Source organism: Nymphalis io, chromosome 10 (genome assembly GCF_905147045.1).
Source record: "Nymphalis io chromosome 10, ilAglIoxx1.1, whole genome shotgun sequence".
Lineage (NCBI taxonomy): Eukaryota > Metazoa > Arthropoda > Insecta > Lepidoptera > Nymphalidae > Nymphalis > Nymphalis io.
In genome coordinates, this window is record NC_065897.1 from 8,978,720 (window position 1) to 8,997,761 (window position 19,042).

The 19,042-nt window shown below is 35.4% G+C and overlaps 1 protein-coding gene across 1 annotated transcript in view; it reads right to left on the reverse strand.

The window, feature by feature from the left end:
* Positions 1 to 1,313: 1,313 nt before the first annotated feature.
* LOC126771135 (pituitary homeobox homolog Ptx1) overlaps positions 1,314 to 19,042 on the reverse strand; it is a 50,779-nt gene continuing 33,050 nt past the window's right edge. The window contains exons 4-5 of the mRNA XM_050490878.1: positions 16,202 to 16,440; positions 1,314 to 3,408 (exon numbers count right to left, since the gene is read on the reverse strand). Coding sequence (XP_050346835.1) covers positions 2,815 to 3,408; positions 16,202 to 16,440 — 833 coding nt within the window. The 3' untranslated portion in view covers positions 1,314 to 2,814. The remainder of the gene's footprint in view (positions 3,409 to 16,201; positions 16,441 to 19,042) is intronic.

A 19,042-nucleotide genomic window follows, 5' to 3' on the forward strand; every position in this document is an offset into this window, starting at 1 on the left:
TTCCGGAATTACTCGAGAAGTTCAATTGAGATAGAACTTTCACAAATTATAAGCTCAACGGACATAGATAATATGTACGCTATAACGTAAGCTGTACTCTACGAAAACTTCTTATAGTGTTTCTCGCAATTCTCGTAAGTGTACTTATTATAATAATTATAGTGTTTAAGCGCTTCTTAGCTAAAAACGGGTACGGGTAAACGTACATTATAATATGTTTATTTCTGCCTATGCGGTTGATATTCACAATCGTTCTGAAAAAGAAGAAAATCCGTAACTTGTAATCTTTGTAATCAATTTTAAAAATATTTAAAAAGTAAATGTACAAATTTTTTTAAGACATTTTGAAAAATTACAGATTGCCCATCTGTAATAGCTTGTAATAAGTAATGTCTTTCATGAGTCACTTTTTAGAGCTTAGATTGTAACATTTTACACTTAGTTCCCTTGATAAAGCAGAACCTCCGCAAAATCCATCCAGCATTGGATTTTTTACAAAACTGAGGCATGCAGAAACGCAGCGACGTAGAAACTTTTTGTCATCTAAAATTAAGCCCCTTGGTATGAAAAATTATTAATAAATCATATACTGGACTATTCGCCAGCTCAGTAATCAGAAGTCCTTGTATTGTATTGAAAATTTTCATTAAATATTAGAATATTTTTTTACATTATATACTTTTAAATTTGTAATTAGTGTTTATAAAACAAGCAATGATTCATTTACAATATTAAGTTTATATAATGTAATGTATAAGTAACTGTCTATGTTTGGGTTGGATATTAGGAAAACGAAAATTAAATTAAGTATTTTTTTAAAAATAAGCAATAGACTAATTTCAAATAAGTTATCTAATTAAAAAAAAAAATACTTATGCTACTATAGACCGAAATGCTATTTACTCTTAAGTATAAAATGACTTAAATTGTCGTAGCCTTTAGATGTAATATTTTTTATGTGATTAGCTTATGATCTTGCAAAAAAGTTCGAAATAAAACGAATCCAGTACTCGGTGATATTTTTTTTTTATTATGACTAGAGGTTTTTTAAGTTACAAAACAATCGGTTATCCGTTAAATACATTTACAAAATAATGCGAAACGACTTAGTTCGTATATATTTTGTTTGATATGTATAAAATGAAAACCTCGAATTATTACATTTTGAATAATTATTTACATTATAATCTGTACAACTATATAATTAGGCACACAGAAGTAGGTTTTACTAATTCGTGTTAATTTATTATAAATATTCTCTGAAAAATAGCGCTATGATACGATATTAAAATTTATTATTATAAAATATATTATGTTTCATTTTTACGGAGTTTTTTCTTGTAAAATAATAAAATTACAATAAATAACTGAGTTTTATACGTTACTTTTATATTATGTCAGTTTTAAACTGAACATATATTTAGTATGGATTGAATTGTATATCATAAATTACTCATTTTATATTTTAGTCATAACTGTATTAACAGTGCGCTAAGATTTCAGAGAATAGTTATTCTTTGTCGTTCTACTGACAATAAAATTCAACCGCTACATAGATACAAATATTTACAATTTAATTGGAAGATAATAAATATTAAGTACTCGTATTAATAATGAGATCTCGGTTACATTAATCTCATTCAAACGTCTGCATCGTTTTTAATATTTTAGTAATAGGTTCTTCCACTGGCAACATTATTACAGCTAGTATTTGAAATAAAAAACTTATGAAATAAGAAAAATTGTTTTTTACGAAGGAATATATTTACAATGTCAACTTTAATATGTTTCACATTTCAGTGTGTGCACGTCAGTCTTTTATGTTTCTAATTGATAACATTAAAGAAAACTACATACACTTTTATATAGGAATAACTTACAAATATTTAATGTATTCTGTTACCACAGTGGAAGACCACCTTTATAAACATTTCCTAACACCCGTAGTGTTCTTTTGATTTATATTAAAATATAAAATATTGGTATTTTTACTAAGACTTTGGTTTAATTAATTATATTTACATGTAAGTTAAATAATTATTTTCATTGAATAATATCTTCACATTATTTTCAAGTTGCACTATTTACGACGGGGCTCGATAACTTTAAACGTTTTGAATAGAAAATCTTTGACTTTTACAATGTATGAAAAATAAATTAAAAATTCAACTGATAAAGTATTTACAATGTCATAAATTAAGTTTTTCTTTTGTTTTGAGAGTAATATTGTAACATCGATCGGGTAATGTTTTAAAATATTAATGAATACTTATTAAAATAATTTAAAAATAGTTGCTTCTCTATCATTGAGGTGAATGTCACCAAATGCAATATAATATATATAATTATAAATTTGAAATAACAGAACATTACATTACAATTAAATGCTTCGAAACAAAGTAAATTTAGTAAAAATAAATAACCTAAATATATTTACAACGAACGTCATACAACTTACACAATCGTAAAATTCTTATAATAATCTACATAGGTACATTTAAGCTTGTAAAAATTGCACACATCGCTTTGGTATACGTACATACATAGCTACATATTTACAAAATAACGTCTAGAACGAATCGTTTAGTTTTTATTGCCCGTAGTTTCGTAACCTATCATATGGGATCTCACGTAATGAGGTCGAGTGAAGTCTCCGATATTGACTCATTAGTCGAACCATTCCCAGAGGTGGCGGTAAAGACCGTGCGCGTGCGCGGCACTGGAATGCGCCCGCGCCGGCGGCGACTAGGAAGCGCGTGCGGCTGCGAGTAACGGCGCTGGTGATCGCGTCTCGTCGCGGCCGCGGGCCTCGTCTCAAAGCACGCGGTCTGACACGCCCACCCCGCCCGCCGCGTATTGACATGCGGACAACGGGGCCGAGCCCGCGCGCGACACAGGCGACACCGTACCGTATCCACTACTAAAACCAGATGAGTGTTGTTTCGCCTTCAGTCGGAGGGATGCGATAGATGACGACATCGCTGGGCACGGCTCCGCGCGGTACATACTATAAGGATTTGGTGGTGCCGTGTACGGACAAGGTGCCACACCGCCACCGACACTGCCAGAACCGCCTACGCCACCCATACCACCTCCTCCCACTCCGCCCATTGACGTCGCGGTATTGAAACAGTTTACGGAACCTTGATGATGGCTCGCCGGTACGACTGATCCCAGTGGATTGACAGGCCATGGAAAGCTCTTCGTACCAAGCGGACTAGGTACTTTCGCCGCCCAGTTATTGTAAGGATAAGAGGAATACAACGCATCTGTATCAGGAAACGGTTGCATAAGTCCGTTAAACTGCGTACTAAAACCGTTCTTGAAATCTGCAGCGGCAGCAGCAGCTGCGTTCATGGCGTTTCTTTCACGTTTCCGCCATTTAGCTCTCCGGTTTTTGAACCACACCTGTAACAAAATTGCTTATTATTTTCAAGTTGTAAAATTAAACCGTAACTCGCTAGAAAAGTTTTGACCGGATTCAGAATCTGAACACGGACTTTGTTGCGTGGGGTCCCATTAACTTTACTCATTACGAAGTTGACAGAAAGACGCGCAGCATCGGCGTATTCGAGCCACGTAGTATCAGAGGAGGCGAGGGCCCCGCCCGACCGCAGCCAACGACCCGTCTAATTGCGGTCGCGAAATGAAGATAAACGAGCATCGCGATTGGACGGGGCGCCTCTGCATCGTCGTTCGCCAGGAACGCGCTCTAGCCACAATAAATGAGAGGTCGACGGGACATACCACGAAGCCTTCGGTGAATCGATGTTGTTATTTAGCGGAGGCCGAAGCCAAAGGCGGAGTGACGCGCGATAAGTCGCCGTGAGCACAGATAACGCGCGCGCTGATGTATGGCCGCGTTCGTCAGCGAGCGATCGATCGCCGACGACACCTCCGCGATAAATTGCGCAATCCATGTAGCGACTGCAATAAATATTGTGCCGGCAGCGGTATTTGTCTCACTCACTGTGGCGTGTTCACCCAGCCGAAACGGTAAATAATACCCTCTTTCCTCGGTTAAGTGAACATAAACGGTCGTTTCCACCCCATATACGAGCGTTTATTTTTCGAAACATAAATTTCACAAATTCAGGTGGACGAGTATTTTGGCATAAAGGTAAACCAACAGATATATTATTACCTAATTTTGTTTTTATATTTGAAGAATTACTTTTCAAAGGAAAACTAAAAAGAAAATCAATTTACATATTACACATTATTTTTTCCTCCATTTTACCGATGAACGGGTGAAAATTGCTCTACAGGAATATTAGGGTGTTCAATAATGACAGTGGAATGATATTTATTTAGGTGCACATATGTGGAAATAATTTCCATTATTTGAATAGCGGGCAGCGCAGCGGGGCGTAGGAGACCGGAGGGTCGCGATATTGCGACGGGGCTAATCCTTTAAATATATTATTGTAGGATGTTGAGGCCGTCCTCCGACAGGCATAAGGGGAGAAAGTTTTTAATGTTTCCGAAATCGATAATGTTTTTCTTACAATTCATTCTAGCACCCCTCTTTAAAACGCGTTAATCAAATTAAAATTACTAATAAACTATTTAATATGCATCTGATTTAATTGTCAAAAATAATAATTATACTTTTATTGTTCGCTGGTTAACTAAATCTAATCAAAACTATTAAACATAGTTCAATAAGGAACAGGCAAATATTTTACAGCTAGTCATTTTCGTGTCTTTTTTTGACGGATGAGTGAGCCAGTGCGACTGTAGGGCCGGGCCATTTTTAATAATAATCTAAATATGAAAGACACTATTTAAATTACGACTGCATGTAATTTGGGACCCACTCTTAGATAATGCATTATGCAGACACGATATAAAACTAATAAAAAAGTAACAGAAAAGTACGGAGAAGTAAGATTGTAAAAAGAAAGTCATTAAATCTATAGAATATAAAATAAAACATGTTAAGGTAATAGTAATCATTTAATTGGAGAATATGGGCCAATTAAAAAAAATGACTCTGCCAGCGTCAAGTGAATTTTTTTTAGTCGGTATTGACGATGTTGATTTTCAAATCAAAATATCAGTACTTAAATATAAATTTAGCTCTTATGTGATAAAAGATTTTGGGCATTTTTTATCTGTCGTAAGTTACTTACATTACTCGTGTAACTTGCGCGGTGGATGGAATATTTTTTAATACAAAAGAAAAAAAAACATCAGTGGTTTCAAGGATACTGTGGCATCGGGTTATCATGCGGGGCGCGTAGGGCAAGATTAATGCGTCCCATCACCGCTAATACCTTCATCGACCCTGACAGCGACTATGTCTTACGTTGGTTTTCCAGCGAAACAATCCACTTATAAACATAGTATTAAATTTTCGCCCATTGTTTTTTATACATATGTATATCATATCAAAAAAGTTTTTATATTCGTTAATTTTATGTAATTGTTTTTTATAAACGTTAAGTATTTACATTTTCAAATTATTTTTGATAGAGAGAGAGCCAGATTTTAAAATAATTCATAAAATAACTTCTTTTTACTGTCATAACATTTTAAAATCTATACTAAAGTAGCCATATCATATGACAGTTAGAAGTTAAGTATTAATGAGCTATATTCAACTTAGATGTAACCGTAGGTAAAGCATGAAAGTGACTCAAAATGTTGACGGCATTCGGCTTCAACAATTAAATCTCGAGGAATTGTGTAGGAGATAGCTATTACAGTTTAGTGTTTATGCAAATAAATGTGCACTTTCTTTTGCCTCTTATAATTTATTGGGGCGACATTTTGACACTACCGACCAAAGTTCGTACGCTGGACGTTTATGTGCTTTATAAGGCACGGGCTTGTAGTACTACTATTATTGAAAATTTCATACGAAAGCAATAACTTTTACTGACCGTTTCTTTGATTTGAACTTACAAAAACGACAAACGAGGCAGTAAAAACTCAATTTGACAGCTTACTAGCAGTATTGTAAAGTAACTTATATACATATATATTAAAACAGTTATACGTCTAAAACAAAGACAAATGTTACACTATTACATCACGTATTTGACGCTAGTGTATAAACCTGAATAACAATGAAATATTAAGTTATATCAAACTATACAAAAACATTAGTCTCATTGTCCGCATAATAAACGCCACAATGAAAGATGCGACCGCACTATGCGAATAATAAACCTATTTTACGGTCAGCGGGAGCAGGGCTGCTAAATTGCCTTAAATTTAAATTAAACTAGAATCACAGTTTTATTAGGATCATCAATCAAATGACGGTCTATCAGAACCGGTGCTCTTAGATCCTTGGCAAAGGATTATGGTATATATTACCCTAGTAACTGGGGCTATAATACTGTAATTTGATTTACTTTGCCACTATTCGCAAGTCAAATAAACATGGGCTCGAATAAATGGATATGAACCAGGGTTTGACACGTGCGGAATTTAGGGTTGCCACATGTTTGCTTAGGATAAATTATTTCCTACTTTTTTAAGTACTTCTTGTTACTAGATGGATTTATAATTTAGTGGATATCTCTGATTTTGAACTCATAGTATTTATCTATTGCAAAAATCACGTAACAAGAGATTAAACAAAGGTTAAAAACTGAGCTTAGCTTAAGCGAAGCGAATTCGAAAAAACGCAATTGTTATAAATAACAATTGCGTTTTTTTATGAAAACATCTATAAAAAACGCAATATATATATGAATATACCTATATATTACATTACATTTACTGGTGGTAGGGCTTTGTGTAAGCTCGTCTGGGTAGGTACCACCCACTCATCAGATATTCTACCGCAAAACAGCAATATTTGATATTGTTGTGTTCCGGTTTGAAGGGTGAGTGAGCCAGTGTAATTACAGGCACAAGGGACATAAAATCTTAGTTCCCAAGGTTGGTGGCGCATTGGCTATAAGCGATGGTTGACATTTCTTACAATGCCAATGTCTAAGGGCGTTTGGTGACCACTTACCATCAGGTGGCCCATATGCTCGTCCACCTTCCTATTCTATAAATATATATATATATTCATTGTCGAGATACACGAAATAAATTTATACATTTTTTTTAAATAGGTATGTTGACAAGTCAATGGGGGGACAAACCCGATGGTTCCCTAACCATTCCCTACTTCGTCAATACGCCACCAACCTTGATAACTTAAATGTTTCTTGTGCCTGGAGTTTCTCTGGTCCACTCAAACTTCAAAATGGAACACAACAAAAGTAAAATTTTTGATAAGTGGGTACTACCAGATGGGCTTATGCAAGCCCATATATTTTCTATATACAAGAATTGCTCATTACATATTATAAGATATAAGTTTCGTCTATATTTCTTCATTGGAACTACCAACTGTGACAGCCCTCACGTTATTAAATGCACCCTGCAGAGAAGAGATCTACTTCCTCAATCGGAGACGGAAAAGGAAAATTTCGCGCCTCCAACTATTATTACATTTTCACTTTTATAATAGGAACATTATAAAATTCGAACATTATAAAGTGAAACAAAATGTTTCAGCAATTTAAAAAAAAATCTTAACCGGTTAATATTTCAACACAAATGCACGACATTTGACATTTCAGCATTTTAATAATATAAAATTTTCACTCCTTAATTTATAATTGTTTTCATATTATGTATTTTCACAAATAAGTTATTTATATAACGTAGCTTAAGCTCAGTAGAAAGCGGGAGTTAGGCAGTTCACTGTGTTACTTCCGTGTCTTGGACAGCACGTAAACAAATTCGTTGTTCCAGCGCCTTAAAGTACTTACTTCCCTATCCTACTGGGCTATGTGGATATCATGTGTCTGTCGAGTACAAAATTCGGTAAGGATGAGTGGAAAAAAACAATGCGTGGAAACTTGCATAGGTGAAATTCCATTACATGTGTATAATCTTCTAATCCGCAATAGAGCAGTTTGGAGAAATAACCTTCAAAACTTCTCCTTTCACCGTCATTCTCGGGTTATTACTACTAATGTCGGTATTTAAGAATATATATCTAATATATTATTATATCACTATAAGATGCTTTGTAAATTCGAAGTATTAAAATAATATGTAATCCTGCTATTTATTACTAATAACGAGTTCTAGTGTATTAAACAACTCAAAAGCTTCATCTGGAATATTTGTCAGACAATATTTCTCTACCCACAAACGAACGTGTTATGACTCCTATTTACTAACAAAGAAAACATAGCGTCAATAAATAAAGATTATGTGTGATTACAAAATATATAAGAGATCGGTTCGGTTTCGACGCAGTTCATTGAAATAAATTCATCGATAAATCCGGACGAGATCTAACCGATCAAAACACTCAACATTCGGTCTATCAAAACAGGAGGAGGGTATCAATTAGACATTCAGTGTTCTAGAAGCTTACCTCGCTACATTTACACTATGTTTTACAATATTAAACTCTATTACTTCAATATAAAGTACAGATTACAATAGTGTGATTTTGTTGGCAGTATTTGCAGTAACAAATAAATTTGAAATCAGCGTCCTTAATATGCATACCCTACCCAACACAGGAATTGATACTTTGTAAGTTTGTTCTATTTTGTTTCGACTATTTCTAATTTAATGTTGATCATCATTCGAACATGAATTATATTTATTATAAAATATAATATAATATTAATTATAAATGTTTTTATATAGACAGGATTTCTTTTTTTTTCGTTTATATTTGATTTATATATGTATCTACTTAACGGAATTATAGTGTTTTGATTTTTGTAGGAGTACAAATTATATAAATCAGAAAACTTGGAACTTTTTTCAAAAAATATTTTGTTTTTAATATTCTTAATGCATGTTACTGGGAGCTAACCAGATCTTATTCGATACAAGTTAAATCAATTTGTGAGAAGATGAAAATATGTTTAGGCGATTTTTGTCGTTTCGTTCGATTAATTATTCGATATTAACATTTGTTTTTTCAACGAGCATACGATGTATGTGTATAAATTTGTTTCTCACGGAGACACAAATACTCCGTCCTGCCGATACCAGCTACCTTAATTATCCCGGCTACACGCTTGAAGAATCCTTCAAAGCGAAAGCCGGAGTATGCTTGTTCGTCAGGACGGATGTTTGCTGTCACCGACTGCGCTGCTTGGAGGACCCCTCCTTCTCCATGTTGGTGGTACGTGTGGACCTGGTTCGTCAGAGCCGAGTCTACGTGTGCCTCTACAGATCCCACAATGGTGACTTGGAGACAAGCCGATTATTTGACCATCTTAATCGGGTGGCAGATGCTGCGCAAGAGCAATTTCCTAACGCGGAATTGGTGTTTTTGGGGGATTTTAATGCTCACCACGAATCCTGGTTGAAATCCCTCAAAACTGACCATTTTGGAAGGACTGTTCATGCTTTTGCTCTCACACATGACTTGACCCAACTGGTTGATCAGCCCACCAGGATCCCAGACATTGATGGGCAAGCACCTTCTCTACTGGACCTTCTGCTGACTTCTCACCCGGTGGAATATCAGGTTGTGGTTCAGGCTCCTCTTGGCTCTTCGGATCACAGCCTTATTTCTACCAGAGTGCCACAGGCCAAGCTGCCGCCACTAGCGGTATGCAAACGTCCCGTTTGGCACTATAAGTCGGCGGATTGGGACGGTATGCGCGAATACTATGCGTCGGTCCCTTGGAAGGAACGTTGCTTCAGTGGGAATGACCCGACAGCTGGTGCCGCTGCTGTTGCTGGCGAGATCATGTTGGGAATGGAATACTACATTCCTAGCTCAGATCTCGTCAGTAGGAGTACGCGTAACCGTTGGTTCACTCGTGAATGTGCCGATGCTGTATCATCTAAGCAGGCGGCATATCGCAAGTGGATCAACGGCTGCATCGGGGCATCTAACATTGACTCACTGAAAGCAAACTATAATAAAAATTCCAAGTCCTGTAGAAAGGCATACACGAGAGCGGATGCACAGCGCATTGTACAGATTGGTCATGACCTTGTTTCGCATCCTAGGGGCTCCCGTAGCTTCTGGCGTCTGACCAAGTCTGTGCAAAACAATTTCTGCCAACCTTCGCTGCCACCGCTCAGAAATCCGGACGGATCACTAGCTCACAGTCCGCAAGAGCAAGCTGATCTCCTGGCTAAACTCTTTGCCGACAATTCCGTCATCGATGATTGTAGTGCACTGCCACCTACAATACCTACATGTGGCCATACGATGCCTGACATTAAAATCAGGCAACGTGATGTGCGTGCGGAGCTGCAATCACTTGATGTACGGAAAGCTAGCGGTCCCGATGGAATACCAGCCATAGTGCTGAAGAAGTGCGCAGTGGAGCTGTCTCCTGTGTTAACGCGCCTGTTCCAACTTTCTCTCTCTTCGGGAAGTGTGCCGGAGGCTTGGAGAAGAGTTAATGTGCAAGCGGTTCCCAAAAAAGGGGATCGGTCTGACCCGGCAAATTATCGGCCAATAGCTATCACCTCAGTACTTTGTAAGGTGATGGAACGGATTCTAAACAACCAACTGATCCATTACCTAGAAGATCACTGTCTAATTAATGATCGTCAGTACGGGTTTCGACCAAAACGGTCCACAGATGATCTTCTAGCGTACGTAACGCACCTCTGGGGTGAAGCTATCGACAAGCATGGAGATTCCTTGGTTTTCAGCCTCGATATCTCCAAGGCTTTCGACAGGGTCTGGCACAGAAGTCTTCTCTCCAAGCTACCGGCATATGGTCTGCCTGCTCAGCTATGCACCTGGATTGCCAGCTTCCTACACAAGCGTAGCCTTCGTGTTTTAGTTGATGGTTGCGCTTCACAATTCTATATAGTGAATGCTGGGGTCCCCCAGGGATCTGTGCTATCTCCCACACTCTTTCTTTTGCATATCAATGATATGCTCTCTCTTGGGAACATACATTGCTATGCAGACGATAGTACAGTGCATGGTGGATACCACGGACGCGCAGTGGCTGGGCGAGCGGAAATTGAGGAGAGGCGGAAGGATCTTGTCATTGAACTCGATAGGACGTTAGAGCTCATCGCCAAATGGGGCTCTGATAATATTGTTGAGTTTAATGCCAAGAAAACACAGGTATGCGCTCTCACGGCGAAAAAGTCAACATGTTCCCCTCTTCCCTCCCTCTGTGGTACTCCGCTGGTGATGCAAAGCAAAATCGCCATGCTGGGGATTGACGTTCGCTGCGACCTTAGTCCAAGGGATTACATCGAGGCTGTTATAAAAACAGCTTCACGGAAACTCGGAGTTCTGAACAAGGTGCGGCGCTTTTTCACGCCACAACTGTGCCTGCTGTACAAACACAGGTACGGTCTTGCGTGGAATATTGCTCGCACCTTTGGGATGGCTCCGCTAAGTACCTACTTGAGGCCTTGGACCGGTTGCAGCGACGTGCCGTACGCATTATTGGAGACGTAAAGGTCACAAAGACCCTTGAACCTTTACAATTGCGTCGTGAGATAGCAGCACTGAGCGCTTTCTATCGACTGTATCACGGCGAGTGCTCTGAGGAATTATTCTCTCTAATTCCTGCTTCCCCCTTCCTTCTTAAGTCCACGCAAGCTGGTTCTCGATGTCACCGCCTAACTGTGACATCAATTCCATCACGAACAAAGAAATTTGGCAACTCCTTTCTTTGTCGCACTTCCAAAAAATGGAATTCCTTACCAGCTCACGTGTTCCCCTCCTCTTACAACCCGAGTTCCTTCAAACGAGGCGTGAAGAGGCATCTTGCGGGCCGGCAAGGCGAAGGCGGCTAGTGCAGAACGTTTTTCCCGTCTGTACTGGCCGTCGTCGCGTTTGGACTGTACTACCACTTACCATCAGGTGGAGTAGAGTCATTTGCCCTCCCGGCGAATATAAAAAAAAAAAAAAAAAAATAGTCCTTCATAAAACCACCCAAAAGGCAAGTAATCAAAATTTGAGAATGTCATAACAAGAAAACTTTTAATTCAATTTGGACTTCCAAAAACCAATGCGTCAATTTGTCTATCGCCTTGTATATTTAAAAATAAAGAACAAATCAAATTGACTTCAACAAAATTTCAAAATCGTTTCACAAGCTCGTATATTCGAACTGTGTTACTCGAAATCGATTGTTCGTTACAATATCGCGTTAGAAAAAAAGGTTGGTTCGCTAAACTGTGTGCGAGCATCGACAGGCGACATGCTCTAAAAGCATTGTAAAATACCGGACTAGAGCGGTCCACGTAAAATAAATAACGTTACGTGCCGGCTGCCCTGTCGGCGGATGCGTAACTGAACTTTTTTTACTAGCCATAAAATGTTTTCGCGTCTTACGTAAATAGTTATATTAGCATAGATAGATAGAAACGGATAAATAGATAACATTTTGCATATCATATCACAAAAACAAAAGTTTTACATATTAATTTTTGAATATCAATCGTCATTGCTAACTATATTGTGTATAATATGAATATACATATATTAGGAAGATATTATCTATTTTTTTTAATAAGTAGATTTCTTTTATGAGAAGATTGATATGTTTAGTAAAATTTAAAGTATAAAATCAATTAAATTTACTAAATAGGTCTAAAAACTTTATAACTTTATATAACGAGGTTAAATTACAAGCTTATCTAATTTTACGCTCAGAACATTTATATTGGTTTTCGATTAATACTAATCGAATTATCACAGTCAATTACGGTCTATGTAAAAGGCATTTTGGTGCCAGTCTTTTTTTGAAGCCCTGTCAAGTGACAATGCGTTAGCTGCCTGCGATATGTCTTAATGTTTCTACAGAAATTTTGTTTCACTTCAAATATTTGTCGGGGGAAAGGTCTGATCTGTGATTATTAAAACAATACCTGGTTTAATGCAATTTTGTCAATAAATAGTATAAACTTTGATTTTTTTTTTATTTTTTAAGCGACCCTTAAAAATATCACTATCTAAAAAGAGTACAAAGTCGTGAAACATTTATACAGAAATAATCCACGCGTTAATATGGTTTTTATCCCTGTCAACAGAACACACGAAATGTAATACAAAAATTACTAGTATTTGTATCAGGATCGATGGGTTAATACTCTGTCACGGAATAAGATACGTTTGTAGCGAATGAAACGTGTCGGGAGTCGTTTCACGGACGATTGCCTTGACGGCTAGACCCATTTGCGTTTTCTCAGAACGTTGGGAGCGATTTTCGTTGATACACATTGACAAACATCGCTTTTAGTTGTGCAACGTTTATTTTGGTAGTTACATAATTTTGTGCGATCAAGAATAATAATTTAATGTAATTGTAGTTTCTACCGCTATCTCCTAGGTATTTTAATCGTTTTTAAGATACAATATTGTCTTATAAAATATTATATTAATATTTTATTGTATTCCTATTTTTAGAATTAAATACATAAATAACTAATATGCAAGTTTAATATTTGTAAAGTTGTGTAATATGTATAATATACAATAATTTCGTTAATTAGCATAATAATAATAATATTGTAGGTGTTAAACAATGGTAGTGAAATTATATTTTTTTGCAAACCAAACCTTAATATTAAGAGTATATATTATTCATTAATAATTTTGTAACTTTAGAAATGAAATGATAAACAAGGACTTATTCAATAGCCAATAATTGAAAACGTATTTCATTACCAGAAACACGGACATTTTAAGTATATACATATTTAGGTATATTTTATATATACAAAACCTTGCTATGCAAACCTCTTCTCCCTTTGGAGCTTATTCCATCGCCCTACTCTAATGCGGATTGGTGTAATTTAACCTGACACTTGCAGGTTTATAGCAAAAATTAAGCACATGAAACTGTTTAGTATAATCATAGAGACCGAATACACAATAACATTATAAGACATACAATTCTTCGGCACTATTGAATGACAAATATCAAAGTATTATAAAAAACAGTGATATCAGTATTAACGATGATCATTGTTTTTTTTTTATAGTACATCGATGTTTATTAAAAATATTTTTATCATACAAAAGCATGAACGAGACCAGAAACTTAAGGAAACAGCGGGCACCTTATTATGAAGAAAGAATTTATGAATACTAAACTAAATATAATGTAAATACTTGAATTAAATGATTACGCGTGGTTCGAAGTGTCACTCGTAATTTGCAAGTGTGGTAAAGAAAACATCGTATTAACATATCATATTTTAAGAGCCAATAAGCAGGCAATGACCCTAATGAGTGGGTAACAAAAATAATGTCGGGCGATTTATCGGTGCGCGCGCGCACAGATTTATTGGAGAGATGCGCAGACGAGCGCACGCTAATCCCCGTGTCAGGGCTGTCACTTGTTTAAAATGTCTGAATTAGATTTTCTGCTTAATTTTTTTTTATGTCAACAGTCTATAACTTTGCATTAAAACGGTAGTTTGCAGCTTCACAAATGAGAAAATTAAAGATAAGTATATTTTATAAGCTAGAAAGTAAGAAACAGCCTATAAATGCACCACTGCTGAGATAAAGGTTCCTCTCCTTTTTTAAGAAGGGGGTTAATAGCATACTCTTTAACAGTGCTCTAATGCAACCCGCATTAGAGCACCATTGATTATAATCAACTAATAAAATGACATAATATTGGAATGCAATAGTTTTATATAATACTGAAAAAAGTATTATATAAAACTATTGCATTCCAATATTAAGGAATTCGATTTCCAAAGTCTTAAAAAAAGACGCAACTTCAAATTCAACAAGATTTTTATTAAGCTGCTTGATTTATTTATTTATGTACAAGATAACTCCGGCAATATGTACATACATAATAAAGAAAATGAATGAAATTTCATAAAAGGCGTGGAAGTGAGCGAGAACTGAAAATTCTTTCTATCAATTTCGTAAAGCTTAGAGCTTAGCATTACAATTTAAGTTATTGACAACCCTACTAACAAGGAGAAATAACGTTTTAAAGAGCACATGCGCTCTTTCAGTACAGACTGCAACGACTCGAAATTAATATCTAACACTTGAAATGTACCGGTTTCATCTCTTAATATATCGATTTACACATATCTGCAAACGCAAATATATGTATATATGTTCAACTACAAGTATACACTATATATAAACTAAATGAATATTTATTAAGCAATAATGTAAACAAGATAATTTTATATTTAGTCATACTGTTTTCCATGAATACCTTGATGACATTTTTATTTAAGCGAAAATTTAATTTAAGTATAAAAAAGGTATAAAAAAGTATTTAACAGTTAAGAAGAAATGATACTCTGTCATTCCTTAGTTTATAGCATTTCATAACTGATACAACATTTAAATATATTATCACTGGGTACTATTTTAGAAAAAGATACCTCACAGATAACGGAATGTAATTATCTAAATATAGAACTATTAAACCACACGAGTCAATATAAAAAAACATTATATTGCTGATTATCTTCCCTTAAAAAAACAATCGTAAACTTCTTTACAATGTCTCTAATGTGACATTATCAAGAATTTGCTGAAATAGCACGTTTCGAAGCTTAACAAGATGACATTAATACTCCACATTGCGAAGAAACCGAAAATATTCTACGTATTCAGAACATTGTAAATAGTACACGACGAGAACCGCAGAATCTCTAACAGGGCCTTCCAAAACTATTGACAGTGTGTGGATGCGATCACATTTAAGCCATGGATTATGAAAAGACCGAAATAGACGGTTCAAATCCTCAAGGATTAAAGGATTTCGTGTTCCGTTCGACGGTGAGCTACAAAAATATATCGAATGCGCGCCGGATGCAACGATTAGTATAAACATCTCGCTCGTTAATATTGTGATACACCTACTGAAGCTGTAAAACAATAACTGGCCTAGTGACGATCGTGCAAACTATTTAACACAATTTACTCGAGTCATAAAAATATCAGATCCAGCACAACATATTAAAATAAAATTAATTGCTTTAAATAATGAATTAAATGAATGAAAGCATAAAGTAGCTATTGTACAATTTATGACCGCGTGGAATGGTGGCAATCAAAATAAATATAAATTAGAATTAAAATATTTATGAATATATTCTTGAACCGTCTTGGTCGAGGTCGTTGATATGCTTTCAATGTGTAAAAACGGCGTGTTCGAATAATATGCTAACTTGAATTACAATCAATTTGTGTTAAGTTTTTAAATATATAGAATACACAAATTAAACTCACCCTAACTCTTGCCTCCGTAAGGTTAGTCCACATTGCGATCTCCTCGCGTGTGGACATGTCAGGATAGCGGTTTCTCGCAAAGGTCGCCTCCAGCTCCTGCAACTGTTGGCTGGTGAAGTGCGTGCGCTGCCGTCGCTGTCGTTTGTTTTTCTTGTCGCCTTTGTCGTCGAGGGGCTCATCGGGACCCACGCCAGGTGTTGTTGACTCCGTCTTGATAGTTGGCTCTGTTAGAGGACGACCTAGGAATGATGACACTACTATAAATCGACTAATAATTAGACGAATTAATATTTATTGTAAAAAAATATTTAGAAGTAAACATAGTATTTGTATTGTGAGCATATTTACAAATTAAATTAAAAAAACTTTTTTTTTATATTTCACCAACAAATTTATAATTTGTTGGTGAAATAAAATGAAATGGGTATTGTGTCAGAAAATTCGTTTGTATACATTACCTTTATAAAGCTACAACTCGTTTGTAATTAGTTCCTTTTTAATAAGGGTAATTTATATGTTACCCAAAACGAAATTCAAACTACCTATGCTATATTTTTAATAAACAATACACAAACAAATAGTGCACTTAATACAATCACTCGGTCAAGCCATATACATAACCATGGATCTATATGCTTGTACCTACTGCAATACAAGATACATTACTATATTATTAGATGCCCGACTATCCTTTTCGTGCGTTTATTCAAATATCTCTGAAACTACTGGCCCAAATTGGAGAGTGTGTTACAATTTTTATTTAAAGAAAACCCTTAAACTGAATGTGAATTTTTTTTAAGAATTATGTCGTGTATATAACTGAACACAGTTGGGTAATCTATAGAAGATACAAATGTACATAGCATATGATTATGTTTTGTCACTGATTTATTTGTTTACATTTAGGAGTTATATAAAGATAGTTATAAATCTTACAATTTACGTTTTCTTTTACTAGTCGTAATTAGTTTCGTCGTCTGTGGTTCGTTTGGGAAAGCTCTCGGACTTTTTCTCCCACTACATTAACGCAATAAATTACGTATAGGTGTTAAAAAATAAAATGAATATACGTACTATATTCTGTCTTCAAATTATAACCTATCATAATGTTAAAGTTATATGACAATCCGATTAGTATTTTTGCATGAATCAGAAATATAAACAATCAATGAAAACTTACCCATATTATATATTATTATGATAAGTAAGAATTATTTCTTCGTCTTAATAAATCATACGCGATTTACTTGTTAGTCCAAATCAATCTACTCTTTTTACTGTTGTGAAGTGCCAGTTAATCCTATATAGCTTAAAATTTAATCTTTTCTTAAGTGAAGTTCGCGTGATACATAAAAATCGTATTTATATTTCGACATATCTATGTCACAAATCCGCGAAGCTTAAAATGCGGCATAATAAACTCAAGTGTTACCACAGTATAAAAATAATTTCAACTGCTTACAAATAAAAAATATTGAATCATGACCGACGGTAGCGCGCCGCTAATACTAAGGATTAGGCGCAGGCGCACCCAACTTTTACGACGCAGCTGTAAATTCGTTGTTCTCAATGATCGACGTCACACCATAATGTAATTTATGACGAAGATAATAAATTTATCTTTTTTTTCGTATTGCCTATTTTTATTTAAAAGGGTAACACTAATCGATAATATAAAAATAACAACAATTATAATATGTTCGTATGACGTAGGTAATTGCATGTTTTTGTCGAGTTATCGAATTAATTAACTTATTTTTAGAACTACTTAATCTTTTCAATTAAAAACAGCATTTGAAAATCAATCATATTGTTTTGAAAATAAGTAAGACAGGTTTACATATTGAGTCGACTGAAAGCCCGACAGTTGGACAGTTGCGAGATCTTTCGCCAACATCTATGTTTGACCAATGATTGTCTTTTTGTACTGAGGATTGCTTTTTCACCATTGGTTAGGAAAGCCAACACACACACAACCACACAGGGTCATTAGTTTATAATTTTTTGTACTAAAATGAATATTGAATTGAAAACCATTATTTAATCATTTATATTAAATAATACTAAGTAAACTAAAAAACAAGCGTCATATGTTTACCTTAAGTAAACATGTTAAAGAAACTAAAATTCTAGTATTTATTTTAACATTGACCAGGAAGACAAGGAACACTGGACAGGAATATTAGATAGAATGTACGTAAAATTAGTTCATATCGTTATATCATGTAGTTCGTTTTATAAGCTGATAAATTGATTTGCCAAATTGGACGTAACATATTTTAAGGGTAATTATGTCAGACCAAATGTCGAGTAAACATCGGAACTATGGCGAGGGGACAATTGATAGGAGTTATTACATCAATACCTGATAAGCGCGATCGCAATCAACACGTATTGGCTTAGTCGAAATCCCTGTGTCAATGAACCGCTCGCATGCTTTAATTACTCTCTGTTTTAGCTTCTAACTGGGTTAAGGTAACGAATGTGATATCAGCAGCCGCTCATAAGCCTATTATACATCAGCCATCTATCCGCCTTTAATATACCTCGTGTGATGTGACTCAGTAGTAAAGGAGTGAGGCGTCGAGTCTGAGTCATACTGAGGAGATAGTATTGTAGCTTGCACTCCGGTAAAATGGAATTGAAGCTATAAATGAATTCTACAAATATAAACTTATTTTATAGCGGAAACACCAGGTATAAATTTAAAGTTTTTTTTTTTCATTAATAAAAAGTAGGCAAATGGACCACCTGATGATAAGTATGGTCACCACCATAGACATTGAAAGAAATATTAATTATCCCTTACAACGTCAATACGTCACCAACCTTGGGAACTAA